Source organism: Tiliqua scincoides, chromosome 4 (genome assembly GCF_035046505.1).
Source record: "Tiliqua scincoides isolate rTilSci1 chromosome 4, rTilSci1.hap2, whole genome shotgun sequence".
In the NCBI taxonomy this organism is placed as follows: domain Eukaryota; kingdom Metazoa; phylum Chordata; class Lepidosauria; order Squamata; family Scincidae; genus Tiliqua; species Tiliqua scincoides.
The window spans coordinates 153878136-153903593 of NC_089824.1; the positions used below are offsets into that span (position 1 = coordinate 153878136).

The following is a 25458-nucleotide window of genomic DNA, read 5'->3' on the forward strand; positions in this document are numbered from 1 at the left end:
GGTTTAACTTCTCAAGGTTATGACCAAAGATATACTGAGCAGCTGGAGCCAAAATCATGTCAGCTTCCAATATCCATCTACAGCTCTGCTTGCTTAGGGTGCTAGTTAAGGTAGCTCTTGTGCTGTTTTTAGTATAGACAGAGACAATAGAACGGCAGCACCAAAAAGCCAGAAGTACAAAGGAAGATGCAAGCTCCAAGGTAGTGCTTAAAAAGTAGTTATTTATTATGTGAAGTTCACCCAACTCATTTTGACCAAAGATCTTCAGGAGCAAAGTTTCTTCATATGCCTTATAATGAAGCAATTCATCCAAGAATATGCTTTGAAAATTACAGCTTACTACTTTCTAGGATGGAAACCTCCCCCTACCCACCCAAGTGAAGCCCCAGAGTCCTCTAGAGCTGTTGGGTGCATACCTTTTAGTTTATGTTGATTGCAAGACATGGTGGAAGCATAATGAGAAACCAGGCTTTGCCATTTTACTAATATAGTAAAATATAAACCTTTTGTGTTGTTGGAGGTTGTCAAGTGTAGTGATACTCCAAAAATGTTGAGATCATGGAAGGTATATTGTTTTTCTTTATGCAGTCCACTGAATAAGTAGTGAAGGGGCTGCATCTCTCTTCTGCTCATTGGAACTCCATAATGCGACCAGCACCAAACTCAGCCCACTCTACCACCAAGCCACTATCTTGGAACTGTTACTAGAGCACTCCAAGAGGGATGTGTCTGCACAATTTTCTCTCTGATTGAAGACTTCTTGGGATGAAAGCATCCACAACATGGATTATAAAATTATTTTATTGATTGATGAATATTCACTGAGACTGAACTTAATGAAATGTAAATGATTGTAGCTACAACCCTGTGTATCATTAAATGCCATGGCCTTCTAGGTAGACATGCATTAGGATTCTGCTGAAATTCTAGTTAAACTGTAAAAAAAAAAAAAAGATTGTTTTCTGCTGTACTCTGAAGTCCCTAATAAATCGAACGTGAATTTTTATTTAAAATAAAAGCAGAGCACCATTATACAGTTGATGTTAAACTTGACCATAAGCATTCAGCTTTTTGATACTTTTGCACAACTGTGTGAATTTCAAATTTCTACCTTTGTCTTTACAGGTCAGGATCGCAGCGAAGCCACTTTAATAAAAAGGTTTAAAGGCGACGGTGTCCGGTACAAAGCAAAACTGATTGGGATAGATGAGGTTTCTGCAGCACGAGGCGACAAGTTATGCCAAGATTCCATGATGAAATTAAAGGTGCTGTGAAATTTTTAAATTTAAAGGTTACTGGAGCTAAAGAGAAAGGACTTCAATTTTTTTTTTAAATGACATTGGATCAGATTATTATTTATTCAGTCTGAACTGAATTGCAAACTTTCATGTAGCAAACATTAAAACGGAAATTGAAGGACGACTAAAAAGTTACCTAACCCCTCAGCATCCATTTTTCACACTTCTTCACTGGTGTTTGTAGCCCAAAATTGACTGCTGTCAAAATCACAATTCTTTCTAGGAAGAGTGGTGTTGTAGTCAGTTGCTACACCATGGGGGGTCGAAAGAAACTAATTCAGAGTGAGCGCAATACTTTCTGAATAGGAATTGTCCTAAAATAGTTTCTTTTGCAATCTGAGCAGTCACATTATGTCAGTATTATTAGGAAGAAGGGTGATTGAAATGGGGGCACTGACGTTGGAACTGCTCAGGACTGTAAAAAGGCTCATAAGGGAAAACTGGCCAAAATGTGTATTCGTGGGGTGGAGGGTGGTGTTCAGCCTCCTTCTGAAATAGAAAAGAAGAAAATCAATGATTTTCCCTGATAAAACCCTTCCATTTTTCCCAGTGGTTCATTGAGATGCCCAGGCCTTTAAGCTCTGAGCCTTATTATACTCCAAATGTGTAGCCTATGTGGAAATACGTATCTATTAGATATTACAATGAGGAGGCTGGGGAAAACTGGAATTTTGCTGCACACCCAACTTGGTCATGACATACATACATACATACATACAGAGAACTGTATGTGCGCCTGATGGACCCCACATATATATGATAGGATTGCTGCCATTGTGTCTTGCATTCTGTACTTGCAATAGAATTGCAAACTTTTTTTAAAAAAATGTTTTTAGCAGCCTGCCTCATCTGCTTTCACAGCAACCTGACATGCCAAAATTTGGCAGGTGAAGCGTGTCCTGGCATGGAGATAAAATAATGGGAAAAGTTCACCTGTTGAGTGTCTGTATGTCAGATTGCTATTAAAAGAGCAGAGCCAATTAAAATGTTTGCAAGCGGAGTTGAAAAATAACTGAACAATGCACCATGCAAAATTGGTTATCTCAGAGAATTGTTAAATTTAATGATTTCCTTTCCCACATTCTTATTCATGTTGCGCCTGTGTTGGTTCTTACAAGCTGTTTTGAGTCCTATATGAAATGACCAATGCTTCCCCCCACCTTTCCCTGGTGATTTCTGCTTTTGTAATAACCTTATCAGTTGATGGGAGATGTCTAATGATCAAGTGACATGCAATGCCACAGCATTACATGAACAAATCCTGTGCTCATGCACATAGTTTGCCATTACTTTTGAACTGTGTGGCACTATAATGGTTCAATCTTGGTTTGCAATCCAGTTTTGAAGGGCTCATGCAAATAAGAGTTAACTGGTTCAGAGGTAATGGCAAGCTATAATTTTTTTTCAAAAGCAGAAGTACTGTAACTTATTAAATTGGAGCATGAGAGGGGAGAAGGGGGGAAGAATGGAGCACACAAACACAGGGTTCATTCATGCTTTGGTGTTACGTGTGAACTGACGCTGAGTGTATTGGGTTGAGGGAGAAGAACTTTAAGGAAACTCTGGCAACATAAGCACCCATTTCTCCCTTTGGAAACAGGCCAGTTGAACTGGGAAATTAAAACTTGGACAATAATTTCTCTAAAAGCAGAAGATGGTGGAGTCGGGGAAATTTGTCAAGAAGAAGGAGGGAGGATATTCTCATGTGGGAAATATTTTTATTCCTCTAGAAGCTGACTAGTAATGAGAAGGATCTTTGTATAAGATGCCTTGTTTATATAGAGGGCTCAGCATTGTGAAGGAAAACCAGACCACCCTCCTTAATGGACAGGTAATCTTTTGATTGCTCTCAGGGTGATCAAGTGGCCATAAATCCCTATGGTCACTTGGCAGCTGCAGGTCTCTCCAAGACCGGTTGCCAAATAGCTCTTAAACCACAGAGCTTCCACTCCTGGTAACCAGGATAAATTAGGGGTACCCTCCCCTTGAGTCGTACTCCAGCTTACACCCCCTTGGGCTCAGCTTGAAAAGAGGAGTAGGCTCCCGTTACGGGGTCTCCAGGGTCTACCCCAGACACACTGGATTGTCTCCCACAACCAGTCCTTGTGAGTTCTCCAATCCCAATAATCCAGTCAGTTGTAATAAGTAGGATTTATTGAATAAATGTTTAAAGCATAGTTATACAGACAGCACTGCATCAGTCAAAGTTTAGGAATTTAGAGAAGAGCACACCAATACAATACAACACCCAGCACTAATAAAACAATAACGACTAACTCCTAGGTCTAACTATCACTCACCAAAGTCTTAGCTTTTCAAAGTCCAATCTAACCCATATTGCTGCAGTCACGTTGGGTCACTCTTGCCAGGATGGTCCAGGATCTCAGGCCCCTCAGCCAGAGACAAAATGAGAACAAAGGACACTCTTCTCCCTCACCTTTATAGGTCCCCTGCTCCGTCCACCAATCAGAACTCTGTTCTAACCAAACATTCTAGGGGTTGACGTGCCACAAGCCTTCTTACTCATGGTGGAATCCCCCCTCCCAACCTGAGAAGTTCACAGCTGAACCCTGCTGTTAATCATGTTGTCCTTGAAGCTCACATAGTAGCTTGGTACGATATCTGAGGGCCTTGTGAAGCGGCCTCCTCCACAGTTCTCCCAGGCCTGGTATGCACTAATTGGAGTTGGTTACAGCTGGAGCCTTACACTTAGGCCTATCAACATGGCTACAGGCAGAGACTCTGCTAGTTCAGATGTTACCTGGTCATTGATGTTCACTTTTTTGTCACAAGCATAACATACTTTAGGTATTGAGGCCAGACTGCAAACAATATCTTGGGCAAAAAGGCAGAGTAATGAGTAGCTTTTGGAATTTGGATTGAAACTTCTGTGTCCATTTGTAGGCACATATTTTGTTTTAAAACAATGTTCAGTCATAATCCCTGTGATAAGTTTAGGTGTATTCCATGTATTATCTTGATATCCCTGACCTAATTTTCTATGTGAGTGATAGATTTATTGGGCTGCAACCTAAATGTGCAACACAGTGGAATACACACATATTGTGCTTCAGCAGTATTTTTTTCTTGCCCTGAAAATATTTTGAAAAGTATTTAGTGATGAAAGAAGAATCTTCCTTTTAAAAGGCAGTATCTTAATATCTCTAGTAGCACATGCCATGAGAGCTATAAGATTGGTCTGCATATAGTCTCTTTTTTCATTCATTCCTTTGTTCCATCTGCCTACAAGTAGTTTGGGAGACTGACTGTTAACAAGGCTAGCCTGGCTCCCTTTCTCCCAGAGGGCCTCAATTTTCATAACTCCTCCAAGATGTTTGATGCCTGTCATCATAATTGAAAGACTTGCCTGTGTGCTATTTGGAAGTGACCAGAAACAGGTGGTGTCACAAATTCATGCTGTTGTATGATCCTGCTCTGCAGGATCTTTTACCATTTTCTATAAGGATGTTATTTCTCTTTAATATTAATATACATCTGTTAGAGATAGCCTGGTCTAGTGGTCTCAGTGCAAGACTTTGTCACTAGTTTTGTGCCAGAGAGGAAACTGGGCTAGTTCGTTTCGTTGCATTGCAGTTCTCTGCATGTCTACTCAGACCACACCAGATTGCCATTTTTGCACTGACAGCAGCTTGTTTAGCTAAAGACCTCCTGGTGCCTGAAGTGGTGATGTGCTGGTCTCTGCTCTTCTCGCTCTCTGGATTGTAAGAGGGGGATGGAGCAGAACAGGAACTGTGGAGGAGAGGGCAGTGGTGGGCTAGAGCAATGGACACCTTCCTTTTCCCATTCAGGAAGTGAGAGGAGCAACCAAAGGTCCGAGAATGTGGACGGAAATGGGTGCCCTCTCCCAGTTTGCTACCTAAGGAGACTGTCTCAGTCACTCCCCTGTAACTAAGCATGTACTAGGAAAAACCTCAGAAGAGAGAAACTGACAATATGGTGCTTGTCGATTTGCTGCCTCCTCGAACAGGTGGAAATTTCACCCATTTCACACCTACCTGGCATTGAAACTTTGTTCCTGCTGTGTTTCAGGGCAGAAAGTGCATCAGTAGCAGAAAGAGGGTTTTGCTGCAAATTGTCAGGCCATCCCTGCAATGTGTTTTGATTGCTGCAAAACTACATGGTTTCAAGCTGAAACTCAAATCACATCACTCAGAGCAGGAGAACCTTTTCCAAAATTGATGTTTAAAATTGGTTTGCATATGGAAGCCAATGTTATGCAGCACAATCCTCTGCATGTGTTTTTGGAAGTATCCCACTACGTTCAGGGGGTGGTACTTCCAAATAAGTGTAGAGAGGCTTGCAATCCTTAAATTGTGCAGTACTGTAGTGTATTTTACAGAAAGCCCTCCTTTTGAGAACAATGCTCACCAATGTGTAAGGAATATGAAAGAAACCAAAAACCAAATGACTTTGAATCTGAACCATTCTTGTTTTTTCTCCAACAGGGAATTGTTGCTGCAGCTCGTTCAAAAGGGGAACACAAGCAGAAAATATTTCTAACTGTCTCATTTGGAGGAATCAAAATTTTTGATGAAAAGACAGGAGTAAGTAAATTAATGTATGACACAGCAGAATTGAACCTCATGGTGAATGTATCCCTAAAATTATCCTGGATGGGCAGTTGCATTTGACTGACATAGAGATAACAAGTGCCGTAACTGATAGAGATTACAAGTGCCATAAACTACTAATGTTATCAAAGCAAAGGCTTCAGCTGACTAAGGTATAATGTACTGTACTTGCTTTTGATTTAATACAGTGTGAGCAATTTCTGAATAATTTTAGAACTAGTGTGATATTATTCAAGTTGGCAAATGAGTGGAGGCAATGAGTGGAGAAGCCAACTCATGTAAGATATTAAAGTCTTCATATTGTTTGAAGAATTGATGAGAGTGAACCTCTGAACTGGTACTAACGTAAAACTGGAGGTGCCATAGCTTAGTCTTCCTTGGTAGTTAGTCTCTCTGATTTGGAATCCATGATTTTTGACATGTCATGACTGGTTGTAGTTACTCAAGCTCCTATGAAGGAACTCTTTTCTTCACCTATTGATTAATATGAGAAGTTCGAACCTGTGGCTAATGAAGCCATGCTGAGAACATTTTCATACATTATAAAAGCCATACTTTGCTTTGTAGAAATTATCACTTTGGTTTCTTCTTGGAAACCCTAAGCCACCAGTTCATTAACAAGGAAAGCAAGAAACAAATTTTATATTTCACTTAGCATCTAGCATAGAGAAACTGTAAGTTTTCATCCTGTGGTTTCTCACAAGGTAGTACCAGTGACAGACAGACAGACAGACAAACACACACACACACAAGCCTGTTACTTTCCCAATCAGCCATACATTAAGCTTGGGTCCTACATAATCAGCTGCTGTTACTTCTATTTTTTGCCATAACTATGATGAACTACTTGATTATAGTGTACTATCAAGTCTATACTTAGTTAAAACTCTCTTCTAAAATTATAAAATGGAGCAACCAGTCTGGATTAACTGCAATCTCAATACATCATCAGTAGTTTCTTAATTTTTTTTGGTTCTCTGTAACAATAAATAACAGCAGAAACAAAGGAGAGAATAAAATTAGAACAAAAGTATTGAAGTTTTAAAATCAGATGCACCATTCCTTTGGATAGTACAAAACTGTCAGTGAAAAATGGTTCTGAAACACCCCATGCAGTCAGCACAGACTCCTGCCATTCTTTTAGTGTGATGGAAGTGTGGATGTTGTCCGCACTGTCACTCTCTGCCTGAAAGACAACCAGAAGTCTTGCCGCTTTCCAGCAGAGGTCGGTGTAAAATCCATCAGCAATGAGAGCTTTTCCTTCTCAGTCTAGGTAACAGGCAAAGTCTGTGTTAAGTACAACTGTTGGCTGGCTACCAAGGCTTCTGGAAGTTCCTAGGACTCCAGTGATAAACATTTGCATTTGTAAAATGAGCTAATTCCTATTAAATTGCTAAAAATGTTTTCCGTTTAAGGGCTGTTTTCTGTTGAATATGGCTGCAATGAGGATTAGCTTCGTTAATAGCATAAATAATCATATTTGATAAGGAAAACAGCTGAATGTGATTGTGAACAGAAGAGTGTTGTTTTTATATAGACTGTAATGGAACTATGTATCAAAAGGGTCATTGTTGTTCAGTTTAATTTACAAAGATTCTTTGGAGATCTCACAGAGCAGAGGCTAAGGAATTGTTCATAAGTATCTCATAGCCAAGTCATAATATTTCCATCACATTAAGTTATTTTCACTTTATGTTAGCAGGGACCTAAGGCAAATAGTAAATAAAACCAGAACACACTGGCAAACAGCTTTAATCTTTACCATAATTATCTCCACAGTGGCTTATGTCCTCTCTTGAATTTTAAAATGGTCTCAATTAAATTTTTATATAAATTAGCAATTTAGCATGATGCCAGAAATAAAGCCAGACTGATAAGCAGATAGAATTAGCTTTGCTAATTAATATTGTGTTATTGGTTAACCACTATCATTAAACTTACAAGTAAATAATGTAGTGCCAATTATAAAGAGTTATTAGACTTAGCATTGTGCATGATATATGTTGAAAGTATGATATGAGTCTGAAACCTTTTGTAAGTGTTTTGTTCTGTTTCCTGCAAGAACAGGAAGTCATGTGTAAGATTTACAAGTGATGCTGAACAAGAGTTGTATGGTTGGGTCACCCTGTTAACCAAACATGTCCTTATCCAGCAGACCCATAGAAGATATTAAAGGCAAAGATTGTTTGGAATGCGAGTCCCCATAACTTCCAGGGAGGTACAGATTTCATTATGAGTCACTGGAGGAAATAGATGATATTCATAAAGGACCTTGCAGTCTGGTAAAGACAACTTTTAAACTGACTGCCCCAGTCAACGTACCTGAAAGATCATCACAAGTCTCATTACTAGACCCCAAACACAATAGTTTGTATGGTAACAGGTGACTGGTATTTGGTAGAAGACAAGCATTACCATTCCCAGGTGATGACTAGTGCAAGAGAACATCAACGGTAGGGTCAATAAGACCGGTGACAGCTTGATGACTGTGATTCCTATGGGCCTTGGTTGTTCCTTCTTATTTTCCGATGCCCTTTCCCATCATTCCAGTTGTGCTGCAGAATGTAGATAAATTAGCTTTGGTTGCTCCTAAAATTAAACAGCACCCACAGTATTCTCACAGCTCTCCATCACTCTTTGTTATCACCAATTCCACAGCTGGGATCCCTACCTGCAAACTACTTATGGCACAGTATACCCCCTATCGAGCAAGAATTGTTAAATGCCCCCCACACCTTTTCAAATGTTAATTTGTCCCCCACCACACCTTTTCAGCAGTGAGGCACCTCTCCATTGTTCTTTGTCATCCCACTCTAGTCAATAACAGAAGAAAGGCTAGTTTGTTCATGGATCAAAATATTACTTATATCTCCAGTTGTTCGTGTCTAGTATTTTTTTATTTGTTCTTCTTTCTTACTCACCATACAACTGACCTAATTTAAAAGAAACAAATGTTGACATTTTTGTGCTTTGTTTCTTGTCGACTGATATTGGATTTTAATTTATCACAATAAAAAATAATCAATTTGTAGCCCCGAACAAGCAAAATCTCTAAAAATTGGAATTGGCAGAACTGACTTTATATAGATGAATTTAGAGAAACTGCCCCATAATTAGAAATGAGAAGAATGCATTTGGGTTACTTTCAGATACCTTGCTTGTGACTTTCCACTTAGCTTTTATGGTAGGCTGTGTGTTCCAAATGCAATATTTGTGGAAATGTATAAATAATTGTTTTGTTGTTGCTAAAGGAAAAAACTGAATTGTATTCCATACCCTAAATTGTCTTGCCACTTTCCTTTATTGCTCAGGTAAAATTTGAACTGCTCAAACCCAGCTCAAAACTCACACTCTGCCAATATATTACATCAGCTTTCTCTACCACATAGTCCAGCTACGGCAAACTGTAGAGGAAAGACTGAATGCTCAAGATAATACTCTGATTAGTTGTAGCCATTCAGAATAGTTGTAACCATGGCTCAAGATGTGTCATTATAGCTAATGAATGAATTTCATCATAATGGACTAAGCAAGTTCATTAACTAGTTTGCAGTACTTACAAATGTGCCAAAATCACTTCCATATTTGGATTCCAGCAACCTCCCAGATGTGGGCCAAAAACTTGTGTGCAATGTGTATGTGAGAATCCCTCAAAGCAGAGCAACATTTGACCAACCAGGGGAGGATTTTCTTTTTTCCTTTTTATTCTGACATCTAAACCACATATATCTCAGGCAAATACGCCAAGTACTATTTATTCTATTCACTCACTTCCTGGCATAATTAGCCCCCCTGAGTCTCCTCAAAATGATATTGCTGAGATCAACATGTAGAATTTATAACTCGGGGACAGCCTATAGATTTATAGCATTTTCAGAATTACACCGAGACTCCAAACTCCGTGAATTGACTTCCTGATTAAGTGGATTTATCACATAAAACATGGATACATTTTTTAAAAATCCAGGAAAAATCTGGACCCCGTTAAACTATTGGGATATGTATTAGGAGTATGTATTGGGGATACACCAACCACTCTGGTATGTATCTGTTCAAAACACTGGATACAAACTGTCACACATGAACACAATAGTTACTATACTGAGTCAAGACCTAATAAAGCCCACATAACCCAACCCACTTTCTTTGACACAGTTCATAATTAGACTATTATTGTCATCATCACTTTGTGTGTTGTGATGGAAGGAGAGTGGGATATATGCAGATATTTGCTGTATTGAAATAATAGCAGACTTTCTACATTAATTTATTCCTGCCTCCAGTAGGACAGCCAGAGTGGCTTACAACAATCAGGATGAATAAAATACTCTACAAAGAACATTCTCAATGTTATGTTATGATGCCACTTTTTTTTACCTGCTTCACAGGCCACTGGACTGTTTCTAAATGCAATTCCAGGTGCTGGTGATTTAATTTTAAAGCCCTACATGACTTGGGACCATGTAGGACGCCTGTCTCCCACCCCATAGGTCTGCCCTCATAGGTCAGCTTCCACTTTCAGAAGTTCATTTGGCAGCAGCCTGGGAAAGGAATTCTTTCCCCATAGAGATCAGGTTGGCCCTCTCTGTACGTGTGTTCTGGTAGCACTTGAAAACCTTTCTTTTTCTCTTTGCTTTCTGTGGTCTTGTTTGATCTTCCTTCTGCTGTGTCAGTCTTGTTAGTTTTTTGACTGGTCTGTGGCTTGCTTTCAATTATTTGATTATTCTTCTTACATTTTTGTAATTCCTGTTGTTTCAACTGTACACCACCTTCAATGGCTCTTTTGAATGATGAACAGCAAAATATAAATATTATAAGTACATAGATAAATGTTTAAGCAATAGAACAGCATCAACACTAAAAATGAAATCGTTGTCAACCAAAGACCAGCAACAAGCACAATTTTCATTCACTATCTAAGAGTCTGGGTGCTGCTATAAAGAAGGCATGGTCACATTCCCCACTCTTCACTTCTCATTAAGTGGAAAGATGTTGCAAGGCCTCTCTCACTAATCGCAGCATACTACAAGAGCTTCAAAAATTACTCAGGGTTCAATCCTATCCAGTTCTCCAGTGCTGGTGCAGTTGTGCCAGTGGGGTATGCACTGCATCCTGTGGTGGAGAGACAGTGACTGGGCCCCTTTTAAGGTATGGGAACACATGTTCCCTTAACATGGGGCTGCATTGTGGCTACACTGGAGCTGAAAAGTTGGATAGGATTGTGCCCTCATTCTATGCCACATCCCAGCATTCAATCACATTTTAACATAACAAAGAAAACAGAACTGCAGGATAGGGTTACACCAGTGGTTCCCAAACTTTTTTGACTGGTTGGTCCTGTGACCTAATGGGCCATTGACCACAGCTCTGTATTAGGGCTACAATCCTATACATTGTATAGGGCTGCTGCTTCACCTGTCCTCCTTCTCCACATGTCTCTTTTTTCCTTCCTTTGGTTTGCCCCAACCCTAGAGCAGCCCTCAGGTAGCCTTCCGGAGACCTCAGAGTTGTGAAGGTTCAGCTGGAGTCTCCAGGATGATGGGGCAACTCTGGAAGCTGATGCATTTGGGTTTGATAATTCTCCACAGGCCAATACCAATGCCCATTTGATCCAGAAAATTGATCGGTTCTAGACAGTATTAGCAAATAATGAGAACAGAGTCACAGATAAGAAAGCAGCTGGCAATTCTGCCCCTTGCAGATAAGCAAATTCGCGGATAGCAAATTCACATATAAAGAGAACTGAATGTATTTATCTAACATAGGTCTGAGTAGAACCTCCCCCCACCCCTGCTGTGGAGGCTTATAGGTATGGGAATGATTGTTCCCTTATCCAGAGGATACCTCCACAACTGCCCTTCTGCAGGATGCAGTGGTAACTATTTTGGCGATTCTGCATTGACAAGGAGTGGGAAACAATATTATTGGGCTTGCAGTCTGTGTTTGCAAAGCATGCAGTGGTGCACTATAGACACACCCCAGGGTGTTTGCAGTGTAGAAGCCTTTCAATTTCCCATTACGGTGATGGACACTTTGCTAGTTTGTCTTAAAAAGCACAGGTAGCTTGAAGGTGGAAATTCCAATACCCCTATTCCTGAAAACAAAGGAAACCAACAAGCTTTTGGTAGTTGCAGCTTTGTGTATGCCATCTCCTACCCATTGTGAATAACAGAGTTTGGGGTGCATTTTGAAATCCTGTATCTTCAGTAGTGGGTAAACATGTCTTTAATTTTATTTACAACTTTTGCTAATGATGAAAATATCATAAGACAGTAGATACATCCTTGAAAATAAAAGTGACACACAAAGTCACTAACACACTATTAGGACTTTTCAGTTGTGCAAAATCATAGAGTGTATCTTAATTTTGAACCATTTTAAAAGTCAACATGGCTGATAGGAAGTCATTCCTGTTACAGCAGGGTTTTCATGGAATAAATTGGGAATTATGAAATTAATGTTGTGGATTACAATGATTTCTTCTCAGTTCTCTATTACTGAAGGCCACATGAGTTTCTCTTTCATTTTAATGGCAAGGAAAATGAAAGTGGTGATAAGTATGCATTTTTTTGATGTGGAAGTTCTGGTGGCATAGATTCACCTAGCTCTCGAATTGGAGTGTATACCGACTCCATGGGGCAGTTACGCTTGCCAATTTAGCAGGCTGGTGGTGGATTCATCTGGTGCTAATAAAGGCCTACACTGGGCAGACCTCAGGTTATTCTGGCAATTGAGAAGTAGTGGGATTGCTTTGGACAAAAAAGCCCTGTGGAATGCTGCTGACAGATAGGTGTGGACTGGGGAATACATGTGCAGGGAGAAATATGAACAGCCATTTTTTAAAAGACTCTCTGAGGAGTCATTTATTCTTTGGCAACTTAATATAATCTACAGAAGCTTGTAGATTTTGGATGTGTGATTTCTGAAAATGTTATTTAAGGCATGAAGCTATCTTCCCTTTTCCTCTCTAGTGCATTTGGAATGGAAGGTCAACAGAACGAGGGAGGAATGGGAATAATTTGTATTTTTACGGTTGTCAAACTAAAATATTGCTGATTGTATCTTACTGCAAACTCAGAGTAGATGATTTTTAAAGGAACCTTTTTTCCAACAAATATGAAAAATCTAAAGTATAATGTAATAAAATGCCCTCAGGAAACAGGCTTCAGCAAGAAGAAAATATTACCAGTTAAGAGATACATAGATGAATCAAGAATGTTTCAGGACACGTTTAACGGGTTTAACTTGGAGTATAGAGATGCTGAGGTTCAAACCTCATCTTGGGTTACTATAACATTGTATGGATATACCTCCAATCATAGCAATCAAATTTTGCTTTTCCTGTCCAGTAGTGGTCTTAACTACTAGATGCTGTTATATCATGGTCACTGCTGTTAATTCAAGGTGAGCCTTTCAATCAGAATTAGAGTCTTGCTTTTAGATTAAACAACTTCAGACTATACCAGCATGATATTATGCACACAACCATAATATCTTACATGGAATTCTAACATTCACACAGTAATATATGGCTATTTTAAATTTAATAAGGGCTTTAAAATTCTCTTCATGGACAGAAACTGCTCAGAATAGACTTCAATTTTTAGTTTCAAATTCCTTTCTTAGACAGTTGATTAATATAAGTGATTTAAGAAAATCTACATTCAGCATAAACGGAGTAACTGGAGATCTGTTGCCCAATCCAGTCAAAATTGGTTGTGTTTAAATATCATTTAGTCACAGCTAACATGTTCCATTGATTTTGTTGGGGCTTCGTCATAGCTAACCTTAGCTTTACCTGAGCCGAAACACAGAAAAGGGAAAGCTTTACCTGGGCTTTCTCTGCACAGAAAGCCACATTGACCTACAGGTAGAGAACAGGTACTCTAATTATAAAGGCCTCCTTATGTTGATTTTTTCCTAAGAGCTATGCAGATATACAGTGGGGAAGACAATCCTATGCATGTCAATTCAATAGTAAGTTCCATTGTGTTCAGTGGGGCTTACTCCCAGGAAAGTGTGCATAGGATTGCAGCCTAAAGGCGCAATCCTAACAGCATCCTGGGCCAGCGCTTGAGAGTTGGCTGTGCTGGCACATGGACACTGAATCCAGTCTCTGCGCTGACATGGGAAGGGAACGTTGCTTCGGCTGAGCTCGGCCAACGCAAGGCTCTGAAGTGGGCGGGGAGGAGACAGGAGGGCGGGGAGGAGGTGGCAGGCATTCCAGGGCGGGGGGGAAGCAGGTGGAGGATGGTACTCGGGGCAGGCTGGCGGAGAATGGGAGGCGGGGCTAGAACCCAGCAGTTATGTCAGATCCCAACCCCCCGTTCCTGAGCAGAGCAGAACGACTTCAAGCAAAGAGGTGGCACAAGTCCGAGGAGACCCATGGGGCTGCAGTGGCTTACCTGGGGTAAGGGGAAGAGTTTACTCTTAAATTCTGCTGAGCCAGTTTGAAGCCCTATCTTGTGCTGGATACAGTGCAGGCCTCCTGGCCTGCCTGTTCCAGTGCAAGATAGTATTGTGCTGCACATGTGTTTGGAAAGAGTGGGTTTGTGCCAACTTGTACACGTGTAGCATGACTCCTGAAAAGATCCTAAGAATGTATAGCATATACATTCTCGTATATGCTCGTCTCCTAAGATCCTAAGATCCTAGAATGTATCCTAAGATCCTAAGAATGTATAACATATACATTCTCGTATATACGTGGTTGCTGGGGCACGTTGGTTTGACTCTGTCGAGCCGTTGCTCCGGCGGCTACACTGGTTGCTGGTTCTGTTCCGGGCCCAATTCAAGGTGCTAGTTCTGACTTTTAAAGCCCTTTACGGCTCGGGTCCGGGGTATTTGAGGGACCGCCTCCTTCCCTACAATCCTGCCTGTGCTCTTAGATCATCTGGGGGGGCCCTTTTGACTGTGCCACCACTAAGAGAGGGGCGGCAGCCAGGAAGAGGGCCTTCTCGGTGGTGGCCCCCCAAACTGTGGAATACCCTCCCCATAGAACTGAGAACTGCTCCCTCGTTGCTAACGTTTCGGCATGGACTGAAGACCTTTTTATTTCAAAAAGCTTTTAGTTGTTGACAGGCTGGCTGGCGTTCTTGCTTTTTATATGAAAATCCACAGGGTTTGTTTGTTTTTAGTATTTTTTTAATTATTGTAAATTGTTTTTTAATGTATTTTTAAGGTGTTTGTAAGCCGCCTTGTGTGCCCGCTGGGCAAAAAGGCGGGGTATAAATTAAAATAATAATAATAATAATAATAATAATAATAATAATAATAATAATAATAATAATAATAATAATATACACACGGAGACTCTGTATGTGCATACTATCAGGGACCCTGCTTTTTGCATCTCTTGGATTAAACCTATGCATCGCCATGACATTTTCAGAGCAATCTGGGCCTAAATTTGTCCACCAACTATGCCCCCAAACCCCCTTTGCTGGTTTCTGCAGCATATTGCTGGTAGTGCTTTTTAAAACACATGTAACCTTCACATATAGATGCAGGAATCCTTTGTAGTGGCCAGTGATAAAGCTGTATAATTTGGTAAGGAAAGGAGAATGGAGATGTTGGTGAATAACAACAACAACCAACAACAACCAGTATTTATATACCGCTTTTCAACAAAAAGTTCACAAAGTGGTGAATAAGTGATCGAATTTACTGTGGTGCACAAAAACCAAAAGGTTAACATTCATGCACAATGGAGCACAGGGGAACATGGTTAAATGAGGAAAGAGGAACTCCTTAGAAGTAGAATGGGCAGAGCAAAGGTGGGTGATACGGAGGAGAGAGGGTTGTAGAGAGAAGCTAATTGTCCCGTTCAGGTCAGATTGGGCATTCATATACAGGCAAACCTGTTCTAGCATCAATAGAATGTTGACAGCTGTGTTCCTGTCTGCTGAGAGAAGGATACTGACAACAGGACTGTTGACATAATAATAAAGAAGTCTGACTCAGAGCCAAACATTTTTTCCCAAGTGTGGGAAATGCCACAGCAAAGAGTGATGCACCTGTCTGAAGCCTTGCGTCGATGTCGTTGTGAAATCTTCTTCATGTTTGCAAAGCTACTCCTGCATCTACCTGAAATTTTCCTCTTGGTATATTATATACTAGAGACTACTTTGTGTTTTTCTGTTTGCTGTGTTGATAGCAGCGCTTCTGATGTAGTCCAGTAAGACAGGTGTGCCTAGTATGTTGTGCTGGCTTGTCAGATGCAAAAAAACACCCATTTCTTTCTCTTTTTTTACAAAATGAAGAAAAGTCCCCAGTAGTCTCTGACACTAGGTGATGTGATTGAAAGACTACTGCCCCACTACTACATGGTTAGAGAGGCATCTTTGCCTTGCCCCACCCTCGGCACAAGTCCCGTGCATTGATTAAACACTGTATTGGATGTAGAATGCTTGGGTGTAGAACCTGGGGCAGCCATTTGCCTTGCCTTGCTCCCAGCATCTCAGTTGGCTGGCAGCCCTGACTACCTGTCCAGTAGCCTGTCTGAGGCTAGCATTAGGGGCAGGTAGTATTTTTGCTTTGCACCTGGTTGGCTGTGGGTTTTTTTTTTTTTTTTTTTGCCTATTCCAGACTGCTATAGGCATGGCCGTTTTTGTCTTGGTCAGATTGGTCACATCAGGCAGGTGTAGTGTAGAACGGGGAATGGGAATTGGTATGCAACAAGTGCAAGCAAGAGGGGGAATCAGAACCCCATTGGGGTTGGCATAGGGAAGAGTAGATTGCCTGCAGACAGTGCAGCTCTGAGTCAGGGTGGGAATACTCGAGGAGGCATAGACAGTAGCGTGCTGTCTCCTCCAAGGCAGGTGCCCACACCAATGGGGAGAGGAGTGATGAAAGATAGGACGCACTGCAGAGTTTGCGTTCTGTCTGGAATTGGCTTTTGATGCAACAACTGTGGCTCAGTTTTAAATCCAATACCTGCCTCCTGTGCTTATTGTGGAATGATGCCTGAGAATGTGGTAGCTGTAGTTCTTCAATAGCTATACTATAGAATTGTACATTCTGCTTTTAAAAGCTGAAGCAGTTCAGACACATTTGCTTTATTTCATACACAAAGACCCAAACTTGGTCATGAAACAAATTTGGAATATTTGAAAGATAAGGTAAAAAGATAAAAAAAAAACTGACGTTATATGTTGATGCGACTTTATCTGTTCGTCTCAAAGCTGTACTATTTGCTATTTTGTTGAAACATTTTAAATTGGTAGCTTTAATCAGCTTTTCTAACAGCAGCAGTTTGCGTTGTAAGCAAGTATGTCAAATCATATGATCTACAGTGCACTTTGAACCAATTACACACACCCTCCAAATTTTTGCATATATTAATAGAAATGTAAGAAACGCCACCATAATATCAGCAAGTTTAACTTTGCCTTCGGCTATAGCTGCAAATCACAGAGAGGTCAGAAAGAGGTGGGTTGCTTTGGAAAGCAGAATCTGGTGCAGTTGGCTGCTTTTTTTTTGAATAATTATCTAGAATTAATTGTGCTGTTTTTTTGCCATGCCATTTCTCTGAACCTGAACTTACAGCCGTTGTTGCTTCAGGGAAGGACAGACAGCTCTAGTTAGTGTGGCTGAGAATAAGAATTTGACTTACCATGCCATATCCTTCCTACAAGCCTAAGCCAAGCCCCTCCCCACACTGTTCTGGGATGGATATCTTCAGAAGCAAAGCCATTGTGGGGGCTTCCTTCTGCATATATCACAAGAGAGGAGGAGAGAAATTCAGAGAGACTGTCCTTGGAAATATGGTAAGGAGTGAGGCAGAAAGCAGTCCTTCCTAGTGCCCACCACATGGGAAGTGGGGGAATTTTATGACTTCTCCTCTCTCTTCCCTTTCACTCTTTATTACAAGACCTCAGTTGCTGTTTATAGTTTATATTGCCAGGTGCTTTTCAAGCTGTAAGGTGCACCTCCTTGAGGAGGTGTAAACAGTTGCCAGGTTAGGCAGGTTAATTTCCTACCCACATTGAGCCAAAAGGAGGAGTACAAAATGACTTACCAAGACCACAGATCATCTGTCTTTATTTTGTCCTAAGTACATGCAGGTAAGAAGGTGGCTATTTGTTTTCTTGACAGGGGAGGACCATGCTCAAAATAAGTGAGTTTGAACCCAGGTTTTGTTTTTAATAGCAATAGTTGCAGGGGCAGCATGTTATTTAATAAAACAGAAACTGTCTGCAAAGAGATAGCACTATTTGTGTTGCTCATTTGTGTACATTTTGCCTCCAGATAAAACATAGCTGCAGTGGCTGGGATGGTACTGCTAAGATATCAATAATTTCTGAGCATCAATTTATTTTAGGCCCTTTGGTTCATGGACCATATTCATGGTCATTCATTCTGTCCTCTTCCAGCATGCTCTGCAGTTTCTTTCTACTCAACGTTTTGATATACGGGGAGAGCTTGTATCTGTGGATCCTGTATGCACAGTTTCACTTAACAGCAAATCATATCCACAGATTGTTTCTGTGGATTGTTTCATATAAGGCATATCCTGGGCCTCAGAATGCCTTATAAGGCATAGAAATGTCACTTCCGGTTTCCCTATGGAAACAGGAAGTTGCAGTTTTAGACCAAAACAGCCATTCTGAACCTCGTTCGGGCCGTGAGAAGATGCATGCTGCCTCTGTGAGGCTCAAAAAAAGCTTCTGGAGCTGAGGGACATCCCCGTTGGGGGGGGGTGAAGAGGTGTTCCAGAACAGGGCATGCCTGTAAGAATTTATTCTGATCAGATAGATTGGGTTTCTGTGCTGTATAATTTGGATATTCTTTGTGTGACCCACACTCAGGCAGCAATCCTATGCACACTTTCCTGAGAGTAAATCTAATTTAACACAATGGGGCTTATTTATGAGTAAACCTGTATAGCAGTAGTTAACAAACTATGCACTGCGGTGTCCTGGGACATCACAGATGTCCCTTGTGTCCACTTGTTCCTGGATCCCCCAGGCATTGCCACCTTGAACAGGCCAAGATCGCTCTATTCTTGCAAGATCTCGGGAGAGTGTCGTGCACCGTGGCCATGAGAGTGGCCATGGAAGAAGTGTGCTGTGGCAAAAGTAAGTTTAGGAACTACTGCTATAGGACTGTGCTGTCACTCTTGTCTACAGCCAATGTTCTGAAAGCACTAAAAAGTCCAAAGAATATAGCACAGTTATCAAGAGAACCGTGCAGCAACTGAATGAATTAAATACAGGTTTCGATTAAGAGAACAAAAAAAAAAGGAAAGCATGCTGTGCACAGAATTTGTAAAATGGAACAAAATAGTGTATCGCCCTCACCATATAAATAAACCCAGGAAGCAAGCAGTGGTACCTAAAAGCCATGAAAGAGCCTCTGCTTGTATTTAACTACAAGGTGAGGGAAGCGCACCGCTAGAGAGATGTTCAAAGGTTTACCCACTGCTTTTTCAGCGGAAAGTCAAAGAAAGGGATGTGAAAGCAACTCAAACGAGTTCTGCTTGTTTTGAACTAAGTTGGTGTACTGAGTATTTAATTTTAATTTTGGCTTTGAGATTCAGATTAGAGGAAAAGGAATGAAACTGCATGTTAAACCTAGATGAAAACCAGACGGAGCCAAAACCAGCGCTTGCGTTAAGTTCTGCCCATGCAGTCCTTGGATCTGTATGCCATGAGACTGCTGCCCCAGCAGAGGTTTCCAATGTGCCATCATGCTTTAATTGAAATAAAGAGTTACTATAACCCAATGTGACAAGCTCCCAGTGTGTGATTCTGTGGAAATGGCCACCTCTGGATAATATTGAAATGACTTTTAAAAGGCATATCCAAGCTCTTTATTCTCTCTCACAGCCTCTCTGAGGTGTCCTTTCAAATACGTGTTTTTCTTTAATTCCAGAATGGAAGCAAAGCCCACACAAACTCATCACATTATTTTGTCATGCAGATGCATTTTGATGAGACTTTGTGGGCTTAGCCAGGAAAGAAACCACAACGGGCTCTGGGGAAAGGTGCAGGACTATCTGAAGTCTTATGAAGCCAAAATTACAAATACAACGTTGGATCCGATGTCTCTTATACAGGAAGGAATTTCCAACAATGGAACTCTCTTGTCTCATCCTACAGCAGCACCTGTATCCCAGCCCCCCCCCCCCATCTACTGAAGATCAGGGCATTCATAGCAGTGGATGGGGTGTGGTGGAGGGACTCCTGGAGTCACCTTCTGTATGTGGGTTAAAAAAATCCTCCGCCTTGCCACATTCTCGATCCCCTCCATAGTGGCTATTTTCATTTATAACACACACCTGATCCAGCTCTAATCACATGTAGTTATGCATAAATAGTTTATGATTCTTCTACTGAGCTACAACCCCACTGCAATTGAAAGGAATGCCGTGAGGATACACATTGATTAGCACATCCAATGTGCATGTGTGGCCCCTGTTCCAGCAAGCCTGTTTCTGCATTTGAATACCCTTCCCTGGTTTGGAGCAGGTGAGAAACTCCTGAACTGAATGAATGAATGTTAGAATATATTTGTTCTATTTTTGTCACGGACAGCCCAGTCCTATGGAAATTCCCCTGCACCAATGCATCAATGCCGGCACATCATGCGCTGTATCCTGCAGTGGAATTGAGCAGTCCTTAGGTAAGGGGACGGAAACCACCTTGGTTGCCTTGGTGGATGACCTACGCCGGGGACTGGACAGGGGGAGTGCATCCCTGTTGGTCCTGCTGGACCTCTCAGCGGCTTTCGATACCATCGACCATGGTATCCTTCTGGGCTGATTGGCTGAGTTGGGAGTTGGAGGCACTGTTTTGCGGTGGTTCCGCTCCTACTTGGAGGATCGGTCCCAGATGGTGGTGCTGGGGGATGCCTGTTCGACACCCTAGCCCTTGAGGTGCAGGGTGCCACAGGGTTCAATTCTGTCCTCCATGCTATTTAACATCTACATGAAACCGCTGGGAGAGGTCATCTGGCAGTTTGGAGTGGGGTGCCATCAATATGCCGATGACACCCAGCTCTATCTCTCCTTTCCTCCAGGCTGGCGGTTGAGGGCCTGCAGCGCTCTCTGCAGGCAGTGAGGATCTGGATGGGGGCTAACAAGCTGAAATTAAATCCGGACAGGACAGAGGCTCTCCTGGTTTGGAAATCTTCGATGCAGGTGCTGGACTACTGGCTTGCGCTGAATGAGGTTGCACTGAATGAGGAGCAGGTCCGTAGCTTGGGGGTCCACCTGGACTTGCAGCTGCTGCTGGATTCCCAGGTGGCAGCTGTGGTTAGGGGGGCCTTGAGTCCCTTTGGGGAGAAAGGCGGGGTAAAAATAAAGTTATTATTATTATATTCCCCTTGCCCCAGGGAAAGACCCTGCCATGGCAACAGGTCTAGTCAGACCTGCACCTGCTAATTCACCTGTGCAAGTCTGAGTGGTGTATCTGATCTGGGAAGGGGGATAGAATACGGTGCATGCCACTGCCACCAATCCCTCCCCCTTCTGGGCCTAATCCACCCCCTCACTACCCTCCCCCCACATTACACCCTTCCTGCCCTCTTTCCTCCCGACTGCTGCGTTTTCATCATGAAACTGGAAGTGCCTGTTTTTTCACAATTACAGAGGCTTGAGAAGCATTGCAGAGGGCTCCCCAGATCCCTCAGACCTCCCAGGACTCCAGCGCTGGCTGGAGGTAAGAAAAAAAAACAACCCTCCCATCCCTGGCAGCAGTGCGATCCTAGAGGATCTCATTGTTGCCTTCTCCCCTTTCCCACTCCTTAAAAGGACAGGGGTAAGTGCTTCCCTGACTGGTGAGTCATGACCCACCAGTTTTGGAACCGCTGCACTAGATTAATACAAATCCCATTCTCCTTTAAGTATGCAATAATGTTTTTTATGTCTAAAAAACTGAGAATATGTGCAATAAGAAATGCTTACCCTTGAGTTTAAAAACTACATTTCTACATGTATAAGATGTCAAAAGTACACAACACTTTACTTTAAACATCCTTGTTAATTTCTAGAGAACACATTTACAGCACAATCCTATGCATATCTTCTCTGAAGTAAGTCCCAGAGAGTTCAATGAGACTTCTTCCTAGGTAAGTGTGTACAGAATTGTCGTCTTTGACTTTTAACTATGAGGATGTCAAATCAATTTATGTGGTTATTTATGGAATGTAAACAAATCACTTAATTTGCATGTAATTTGTGGCTGTGTCACTTTCAGTATGTTCCTGGGCTTAAGAAAATGATCTAGCAAATTTCCTTGTGGAAGGTCTCACAAAAAACATTTCCTTGGGTTATTGTCAGTAGAGTCAGTCGTGATGGAAGATGCAAAGGGATTAAAGATTTATTTTCCATTTATCGTTAAGCCATGTTTAAAAAGCCAGTCATCTGAAGAGAAACCTATTCATATTTGGAGAATACTCCAAGGTTACAACTTCTTTTCTCTTCTGGACTTGTCTGCCAGGAGTGAGAATTTCTGCTGCCTGTTGTGAGCAACAACAGAATGAATGGCTCCAGGTCACGCAGTTTCAATGGTTGACCATTCATTTTCAGCCGCATAGTGCTTTGCTAATATTCAGGAGAATAAACAGCCCTTTCTCAGGGAAGAGTTCAATCATGTTCGCACTCAGAAGTCCTGCTTCCCGGCCCATTTTGTGCTCCCATTCCTCCATCAAACCACAAATTGGCATCCTGCTCTTTGTTCACTTTTCTTTCTCTCTCCATGTTATCAGGTTCAATTTGTTCTCTTTTATTTGCTCATGAGCCTTGCCGTTGTGTAGTCTCAGTCAGAGTCTGTGTCTAAAATAATAAACTGCTGCATTCCTTGGCATGAAAGAAGCTCCAAGGTAGCATTGCTTTTCACTTTTAAACTACAGGGTCTTTTCCTCTTAAGGCTGCATTACAGCAACACCTCTTTTGAAAGATCTACCAATGTTTCAAAAGACATTTGCATTTGTTCCTGCCTATAGTCAATTGTTTATAGCCTATATTGACTAATAGCCTATATATATATATATATATATATATATATATATATATATATATATATATATATATATACACACACACACACACACACACATACAGTGTATATACACTCTGTGTGTGTGTGTGTGTGTGTGTGTGTGTGTGTGTGTGTATAGTATTGTTCCTGCCTATAGTCAAGATCAGGGGTCTTCAAACCCCGGCCCGGGTGCCAGATGCGACCCGCAGCAAGCCTCTTTTCGGCCCGCGGCCAACCTCTTGTCCCCTGAAAGCCTCTGGCCCACTCAACTGAGCATGACCAGAACTGTGCGCTGATGGTGCCTGGAGGGTGTTCTGAGGGCCAGAGAGGTGGAATGAATGAGCCCATTCATTCATTTATTCACTCATCTAAGTTCCATCTCTAATTTATTTATTTAAATTTTATATTTAAAAATTTTTCCCGGCCCTCCACACCACGCCAGATATTTGATGTGGTCCTCTGGCCAAAAAGTTTGGAGACCCCTGGTCAAGATGATAGTCAAGATAACGATGAGCATTACAGAAGTATAGAAGCATTTTAACTACATATATTTTAGATAGCAGTTAGGTATTTGTGTTTGATATGTTTAATCACTTTAAAAAGTATACAGAAATGCCAATAGAATTCACACTGGTGTCAATAGATTGTACGCCATTAATCTGAGATTAAAATCAAATAGTTTTCAGTATCCGAGACAAGTATAGTAAGTCAAAGAATTAATAGAACATGTACAACAGCACATTTAGCCATTGATTCAAGCCAGTTATTTTCTTCAGAATCAAGGGGCTTCAGACTTTCTTTTTTACGCATTGCATGGGTGTTCAATGATATTTCACCACCATGTATATTGCAAACTTCTATAACTGGTGATGTGATAAAACATTGTGTTTTGTGGTTAGCAACAGGAATGTTATGCAGATACAGTGTTTAAGCCTCAATAAGACCTATCATTTGGGTCAAGGGAAATTGTTTTATTGTTGCACAAAGTGCAACATTTCTTCCCAAGTCTTAAGCAGGAAAAAAAAAAAAAAAACTACCTCCATGGTATGAGTTGCTTATTTTATCTATGTTTCAATTACTTTTTGCTCTGTAAACACCTTGGAAATAGTGCAGGTTCCTCACTGTTACTCTTATGTTACTGGTAAATTTTACCGCACAGATCACAAGGGCTAGGCATGTAGAGCAGTGGGTCTTTGGGTCACAAACCGCTTTGAGAATCGAATGAAAGCTATGGATCCCCTCTGCAGAAAAATTCACATAAACACACACACATACATGCTCTGCTCCACCAGATCCAGAATTCCACATCAGGCCTCCCGGTCCAACACAGGGCTGCTATACTCTGTGCTGGCTAAATAGCAGCAGACGTAAGTAGCCCCCTTGCAAACAAATGGATACAACCATTTTGGCGCCGCTGCTCTTCTGGGCACTGAGCAGCTCAGGATTGGGCTGCCCAATACCTGTGTCATCATCCATTCCTATGTATGTATGGCATGAATATGTTGAATACCTGCGTTGGCTCGGTCATGTCGTGAGAATGGATGATGGGCGGATCCCAAAGGATGTCCTCTATGGAGAACTCGTGCAAGGAAAGCACCCTACAGGTAGACCACAGCTGCGATACAAGGACATCTGCAAGAGGGATCTGAAGGCCTTAGGAATGGACCTCAACAAGTGGGAAACCCTGGCCTCTGAGCGGCCTGCTTGGAGGCAGGCTGTGCAGCATGGCCTTTCCCAGTTTGAAGAGACACTTGGCCAACAGTCTGAGGCAAAGAGGCAAAGAAGGAAGGCCCATAGCCAGGGAGACAGACCAGGGACAGACTGCACTTGCTCCCGGTGTGGAAGGGATTGTCACTCCCGGATTGGCCTTTTCAGCCACACTAGACGCTGTGCCAGAACCACCTTTCAGAGCGCGATACCATAGTCTTTCGAGACTGAAGGTTGCCAATATATATAAATGGCATGAATATTGGGTTTAATAAGCAGGCGTATTGTACCTTTTTGTACCTGATATGTTAAAAGTGCGTTTTGTAAATTTAGGTGGTTGACGCTTTTGAGAATTATATGCTGTGAGTATCTAACTAGATAAAACTACATATTCCTAGATAGCACACTGTGATGTACAGCTAGTTTATTTTGGATTATTTTCTTTAGTGTCACAGTTTCTACTCTTCAAGGTAGGATTAGTACTGCTCTCTGTTTTGAGCTGGGATCTATTCCGTATCCCTGACATTATGTTTTGTTGATCTGCGTTCTTTCTGCAGGCTTTGCCTCTTTCACGCCAGAGGGGGCTGCCATTAATATTCTGAATAAATATCATCCTTTGTTTTATTTCATAGACATAGAAAAAACTGCTGAGATGTAATTAGCTGGGGTGTTTTAATCAGCTTTAGATGTTCTGAAATTATTCCAGTACATGTCAACAGATTCATATGACCTGTGGGCAACACCAAAAAACATGTAGTTGAGAAACCTAGCTTTATTCTTATTACAAACTATACATTATGCTATAGTTATCTGGCATAGTCCACCGGTGTTCCCTCCCATTTTCCTTACATAATAATATGTACTATAAAATGCTGTGCA

The 25458-nt window shown here is 41.5% G+C and overlaps 1 protein-coding gene across 4 annotated transcripts in view; it reads left to right on the top strand.

Moving 5' to 3' along the window:
• Positions 1–25458, top strand: part of DAB1 (DAB adaptor protein 1) — a 398510-nt gene that overhangs the window by 279269 nt on the left and 93783 nt on the right. For all 4 annotated transcript variants that reach the window (XM_066623379.1, XM_066623378.1, XM_066623382.1 and 1 more), the window contains exons 3-4: positions 1126–1265; positions 5765–5863. In XM_066623379.1, coding sequence (XP_066479476.1) covers positions 1126–1265; positions 5765–5863 — 239 coding nt within the window. The remainder of the gene's footprint in view (positions 1–1125; positions 1266–5764; positions 5864–25458) is intronic.